The sequence below is a fragment of the Nicotiana sylvestris genome, chromosome 7 (assembly GCF_000393655.2).
Source record: "Nicotiana sylvestris chromosome 7, ASM39365v2, whole genome shotgun sequence".
Lineage (NCBI taxonomy): Eukaryota > Viridiplantae > Streptophyta > Magnoliopsida > Solanales > Solanaceae > Nicotiana > Nicotiana sylvestris.
The window spans coordinates 2,774,872-2,781,223 of NC_091063.1; the positions used below are offsets into that span (position 1 = coordinate 2,774,872).

General features: G+C 37.7%; 1 protein-coding gene across 1 annotated transcript; it reads left to right on the top strand.

Moving 5' to 3' along the window:
* Window positions 1-226: 226 nt before the first annotated feature.
* LOC104219477 (beta-galactosidase-like) lies at window positions 227-5,814 on the top strand. Its single transcript, XM_009770167.2, has 19 exons — window positions 227-522; window positions 669-764; window positions 875-987; window positions 1,091-1,157; window positions 1,230-1,322; window positions 1,658-1,801; window positions 1,903-1,991; window positions 2,083-2,188; window positions 2,314-2,401; window positions 2,561-2,679; window positions 2,769-2,933; window positions 3,034-3,209; window positions 3,297-3,406; window positions 3,504-3,613; window positions 3,696-3,806; window positions 3,933-4,043; window positions 4,175-4,380; window positions 4,666-4,999; window positions 5,249-5,814. Exons 1-19 carry the CDS (start codon window positions 358-360, stop codon window positions 5,357-5,359), a joined length of 2,514 nt encoding a protein of 837 aa, XP_009768469.1. The 5' UTR covers window positions 227-357; the 3' UTR covers window positions 5,360-5,814.
* The last annotated feature ends 538 nt before the right edge of the window (window positions 5,815-6,352 follow it).

Sequence of the window (6,352 nt, forward strand, 5' to 3'; positions counted from 1 at the left end):
CATAAATGGATTATTTCCATTTTAAAACAAAAAAACTACTGCTACTATGATCCAAAAATAAACAAAAAAAATAGAACATTAGCAATAAGATACTACTTCATTTGGATAACCTGAGTTCCGTGTCAGAAAAATGTTCTGCCCATATAAAGAAAGTGGACCCCATTTTCATGAATCTATAAAGTCAGTTGCAGCTTCCATTCCTCAATTCCCTCACTAACCCAAACCACCATAAAAATCTATAAATATGATTCACACCAAAAGTGCTAAAAAATAATGTAGTAGTAGTAACAGTTTCCATAAATATATTCTTTTGCTTCTCAAAAGTATCATTCCTTTATCTTTTCTTTCTCTGTGAAAATGCTGAGAATAAATGTATCACTGTTGCTCTTTATAGTCTTTTTTTCGTTCATTTATTCTTCAGTTAGAGCTAGTGTTACGTATGATGATAGAGCCATTGTCATTAATGGGAAGCGAAGAATTCTCATTTCTGGTTCTATTCACTACCCAAGAAGCACTCCCGAGGTATATTATGCACCAAATGAAATTGTATCATTTGTTACATTTTCATTGTTTTCATGGCTTCTTGACCAATAAATTTTCTTGAAAATATTTGGTTTCCGTTAATGTTTATGTTGGTCTAAAAAATTCTTCCTTTTGGTAATTTGCAGATGTGGCCTGATCTTATACAAAAGGCCAAAGATGGAGGTTTAGATGTTATTGAGACTTATGTGTTCTGGAATGGTCATGAGCCTTCTCCTGGAAAAGTAATATTTTCCACTCTTTTTACTTCACAATTTATCCTCATATTAGTATAATCCATGAACTGAAGTAAGAACTTATAACTGTTTCTTTTTTGTTTTATGCACTTTTTCAGTTTAATTTTGAGGGGAGGTATGATCTGGTTAAATTTATAAAACTGGTACAACAAGCTGGGCTTTATGTTAATCTCCGCATTGGCCCTTACGTTTGTGCAGAATGGAACTTTGGGTAATATACATAAAAACTCTACTCAAGATTCAAGAAGGGAAATTTTCAGTTGGCTAAAATAGTTTTCAGTTCCCCTGTTTTTATACTTCGTTTTTCGATGCAGGGGTTTTCCTGTTTGGTTAAAATATGTACCAGGAATGGAATTTAGAGCAGACAATCAGCCTTTCAAGGTTTTGATTCATATTTTGGTTAGATTTTATTTGTTTGCTTCAATTATGTTTACTTGTTTGAGTATGATGAAGGTGGCCATGCAAGGCTTTGTTGAGAAAATTGTCAACATGATGAAATCAGGAAATTTGTTTGAACCTCAAGGAGGACCAATTATTATGGCCCAGGTCTGAAAATATACTTATGTCTTTCTTTATTTTGTCTATAATAATCGGTTCAGTGTTTCTATTAGTGAGCTGTTTCTTTTTTATTTATCCTAATATTCTCTAAATAAAAAAAAGGACAGCCCGGTGCACTAAGCTCCCGCTATGCGTGGGGTCCGGGGAAGGGTCGGACCACAAGGTTCTATTGTACGCAGCCTTACCCTGCATCTCTACAAGAGGTTATTTCCTCGGCTTGAACCTGTGACCTCCTGTTCATATGGCAGCAACTTTACTAGTTACGCCAAGGCTCCCCTTAATTTCTTTCTTTGAAAAGCAACTTTGGGAATTAAATGTGGCAGATAGAAAATGAGTATGGACCAATAGAGTGGGGAGTTGGTGATCCTGGTAAACCTTATGCAAAATGGGCAGCTGAAATGGCTGTGGGTTTAGACACTGGAGTCCCATGGATCATGTGTAAGCAAGAAGATGCTCCTGATCCTGTGGTTAGCTACTTCTCCTTAATTTCATGATTCCAGCATCTATATTTCTTGACAGTATTTTGGCTTAAATATGTTTGGATTTACTATTTTTTTCCTTGCTACAGATTGATACTTGCAATGGTTTCTACTGCGAAAATTTTAAACCTAATAAGCCCTACAAACCAAAAATGTGGACAGAAGTCTGGACTGCCTGGTATGTTCCGCGAGTTCAACTCTACGAGTGGAACTCCTTCTGTTTCTTCTGTTGGATTTCTAATCAATGTTGTATTCTCTACTATGATCAGGTATACAAAATTTGGTGGTCCAGTTCCTCGTAGACCTGCTGAAGATGTCGCATTTGCAGTTGCAAGGTTTATTCAGAACAATGGTTCATACTTCAATTATTACATGGTTAGCTAATCTTTTTATTCTAAGTAGTGAGTTAACTGGATTTTATAAGGATTTCTATATCTTTTTTCATATGTTATATTGTGGGAATTCACTGGCTTTGTTGTTGTATATCGTCTTGGTTGCAGTATCATGGGGGAACAAATTTTGGTCGGACAGCTGCAGGGCGTTTTATTGCCACTAGTTATGATTATGATGCTCCATTAGATGAATATGGTATGAAACAAAAACCACAAATAAACAAGTACTAATAGAATTCTGTTCTCTCAAATTTTATAATCATCTGTGCAACCAAAAGAAGAAACATGATAAAGTTTCTAGCAAGCAGTTACTGTTACAAGATTGACTCTAAGGTTTTGTTGTATGATGAAACAGGACTGCTGAATGAACCAAAATATGGGCACTTGAGAGACTTACATAAAGCTATCAAGTTATCCGAACCAGCCTTAGTTTCATCCTATGCAACAGTTACTTGGCTAGGCAAAAATCAAGAGGTTAGTGTGATGTAGACCATTCGAAGTTTCTAAGAATTTATCGTCTTGATTTCATCCAAAACTGATTTACCTGTTGAACTCCAACACAGGCTCATGTGTATAACTCAAAATCCGGATTGTGTGCTGCATTTCTTTCCAACTATGACCCAACCTTTTCGGTTAGAGTTACATTTCAGAATATGCTATATGACCTGCCTCCATGGTCCGTCAGCATTCTTCCTGATTGCAAAACCGCTGTCTACAACACTGCTAGGGTAATGAAAGATGATCTTTCTTTATCAAATCAGTTTTTAGTATTAAGTGACATGAACATTTAGGACCGAAAGTCTTAACATCATCTGGTAACTGCTGCAGATAAGTTCCCGAAGCTCGCAGATGAAGATGACATCTGTTGGTGGTGGATTATCTTGGGAATCATACAGTGAAGAAACTCCGTCTGCTGATGATAGTGACACAATTTCAGCCACTGGACTATGGGAACAGATAAATGTTACTAGAGATTCCACAGACTATCTGTGGTACATGACAAAGTACATTCTTTTATCTCCTTAAATTGGTATCCAGTTTTACTTGGTAATTTGAATATTGCTAGTAATCATTCCGTGAGCTTCCTCCAGTGTAAACATAGCATCTGATGAAGGATTTCTAAAGAATGGAAAGGAACCTTTTCTTACTGTTATGTCTGCTGGCCATGCCTTGCATGTCTTCATCAATGGCCAACTATCAGGTCTGAGACCTGCTGTTTATTTGGCAAGTGTTGATAAATACATCTATTAAGTCGATTTTTATCGCCATTTGGCGTTTATACTTTGTCTTTGTGGTAGGGACTGTTTATGGGGGATTGGACAACCCAAAGTTGACATATAGTAGCAATGTGAAACTAAGAGCTGGTATTAACAAGATTTCTATGCTCAGTGTTGCTGTTGGTCTCCCAGTGAGTTTTCCATGTCATGTTTCTCTTTCTCCTGGAATTAGAACCTGCAGTTTTACTTCTTACGTTGTTAAGTCCAAACCAGAATGTTGGCTTGCATTTTGAGACGTGGAATGCTGGAGTTCTTGGTCCAGTAACATTGAGTGGTCTTAATGAGGGGACAAGAGATTTGACAAAACAAAGATGGGCTTACAAGGTTCGCTCGTTACTTCCTTCTTTTCCTATCTTTTACCAAGGGTTCAGTCTAGATTTGCAAGCCAGATTTGAGAACAACATTTTGTCCCTTGATATCAATAAGCCCTGGTGATTTGCTTTTATGCAGGTTGGTATGAAAGGTGAATCTTTAAATCTTCACACATTAAGTGGGAGTTCGTCTGTTGAATGGGCAAAAGATTCGTTCTTGGCACAAAAGCAGCCCCTGACTTGGTACAAGGTAAGAGTAATACTGGTGCAAGCATTACTGTAATACAGGATCCTGGTAACATAACAAACTAGATGTTTGCATGTTTTATAGTAAATTTTATAATTCTGAGAATCATACTATAGCACTAATATCTTTTCCAGGCTACATTTGATGCACCTGAAGGAAATGATCCATTAGCTTTAGATATGCGAAGTATGGGAAAAGGTCAGATATGGATAAATGGTGAAGGCATAGGTCGCCACTGGCCTGGATACATAGCACAGGGCAACTGCGGTGAATGCAATTATGCAGGACTCTACAGTGAGAAGAAATGTCACACTAACTGTGGGCAGCCTTCTCAAAGATGGTAAGCGATTTCCATAAGTCCTGGCAAACCCTGGGGCTTTTTATTATTGCGGGGAGGAGGAAGGGATTTGTGGAGTAGTCCAAGTTTTGGTGGAAAGGTTAGCATGACAATCTCACTTACTAATAGCAAAAGTTAAAAACCAGAATGGCTAATATCAGCCTATTCAAACTAGGTGCTAAGGGGAAGAAAAGACAAACACAACAAGCTTGAAGAAATATGGAACTATAACATTACCTTGCTGTTTTAAAGAAAATACAACTATCATTATGAAACTGTTGATTTCAGGTATCATGTCCCACGATCGTGGCTGAAACCAAGTGGAAATCTATTGGTAGTGTTTGAAGAATGGGGAGGTGACCCAACAGGAATTTCTTTAGTCAGAAGATCAACAGCCAGAGTTTGTGCTGATATCGTTGAAGGCCAGCCAAGTCTTAAAAATTGGCGTATGGCAACTTCTGGGAAATCTAACAATATGCAACCAAAAGCTCATTTGTGGTGCTCAGCTGGGCAGAAAATCTCAAACATAGAGTTCGCCAGTTATGGATTACCACAAGGAACTTGTGGAAACTACCGCGAGGGTAGCTGCCACGCTCATAAGTCGTATGATGCATTTGAAAAGGTACGTCAAATTCTTTTTCACATTAAATAAGTACCTAGACTTCATCTAGATGAAGGATTAAAGGTTTTTTTGCAGACTGATGGCTGCTATTTTTTGGTGTCATTCAAAATTCCTTTATCATTTAGTCTTGTCTAAAAGCATGATTTTAGCCTTGCATTAATCTCACTTATTAATCATTAGCTCATCTGTATAATGTTATTGACCTGTTTATTTTGTACTTCCTCCGAATTTTCAAATGGAATATCACAGAACTGCATTGGACGGCAATCTTGTTCAGTAAGTGTAGTGCCTGAAGTCTTTGGAGGCGATCCGTGTCCAAATACCTCTAAGAAACTCTCTGTGGAGGCTATTTGCAGCTGAAATAGGCAAGGCATTTACATGCAAGTAATGGAGCCAAAATCTATTAACTTCAGTGAAAATATACTTGGATTACAGAGAGCATAGCGTTGAAAATTCCTCGCTTCTCTGCAAGCTTTGATTTCATAAGTTCCAAATAACCTGCAGATCGGGTTATGGATTGAAGGAATTGTACAGCATCTTGAACACCATAGGCCATTATGATTTTAGTTATATACTACACAAATAAGCTTCATGTATATATACGTATACGTATACAACGAATTAGTGGTTCACAGACAACCCTTCCACCAAATGATTTGAAACCAGGTCCTGGAAAGGTGTAAAGCTGCTAGTGGAATAAGACAAGTTGCAAGGGAGCCAACTTCCCCTTTTCTTTGTAATAATTCTACTCTAAAAAACTATATCACTAATTTAGATTATTTATATAGCTTTGCATCCTTTTGTGCTTGCCTTAATATTTACGTCCTATGATACTTCCTGTTTCATGACCCCAAAACGCCAAAAAAGAAAATGTTATCCATGGCGAAGCAATGAGTGCTAGGACGTTTTCAATTGACCCACCAATTTTTAGGTCAATCGAAAATTGACCCAACAATTATCCATGGTCCATCAACTTTTTGAGCATCTGTAGGATTCAAGTGGTTGTGCGTAGCACGGACGCACGGCCAGGTTCCATGAGGCCGTGAATAGTATTCTTATGACATCGAGACATCAAAAAACGATATTAGTCATGGTGAGTATTTCTCACAAGGCTGTTTTTTATGGACCAGCCAAATTTTAGGTCAATCATAGTCCGTTAACTTTTTAAGCACCTATAGGATCCAAGTGGTCGTGCATAGTATGAGTAGGATCCATGTGGCCATGCATAGTATTCTTATGACCCAGGAACGCTAATAAATAACGTAAGACATGGTGAGTATTGCTCACAAGGTCTTACATGATGGTTCCACCAATTTTTGAGCCAAGCGGAATTTGCCAACCAAATTCAGGAAA

What these genes read in the sequence shown, in the direction of transcription:
- LOC104219477 (XM_009770167.2), top strand. Translation starts at nt 358, where the DNA reads ATGCTGAGAATAAATGTATCACTGTTGCTCTTTATAGTCTTTTTTTCG. An exon ending in ACCCAAGAAGCACTCCCGAG is followed by an intron (nt 523 to 668) that starts GTATATTATGCA and finishes GGTAATTTGCAG; the next exon opens with ATGTGGCCTGATCTTATACA. An exon ending in GACCAATTATTATGGCCCAG is followed by an intron (nt 1,323 to 1,657) that starts GTCTGAAAATAT and finishes TAAATGTGGCAG; the next exon opens with ATAGAAAATGAGTATGGACC.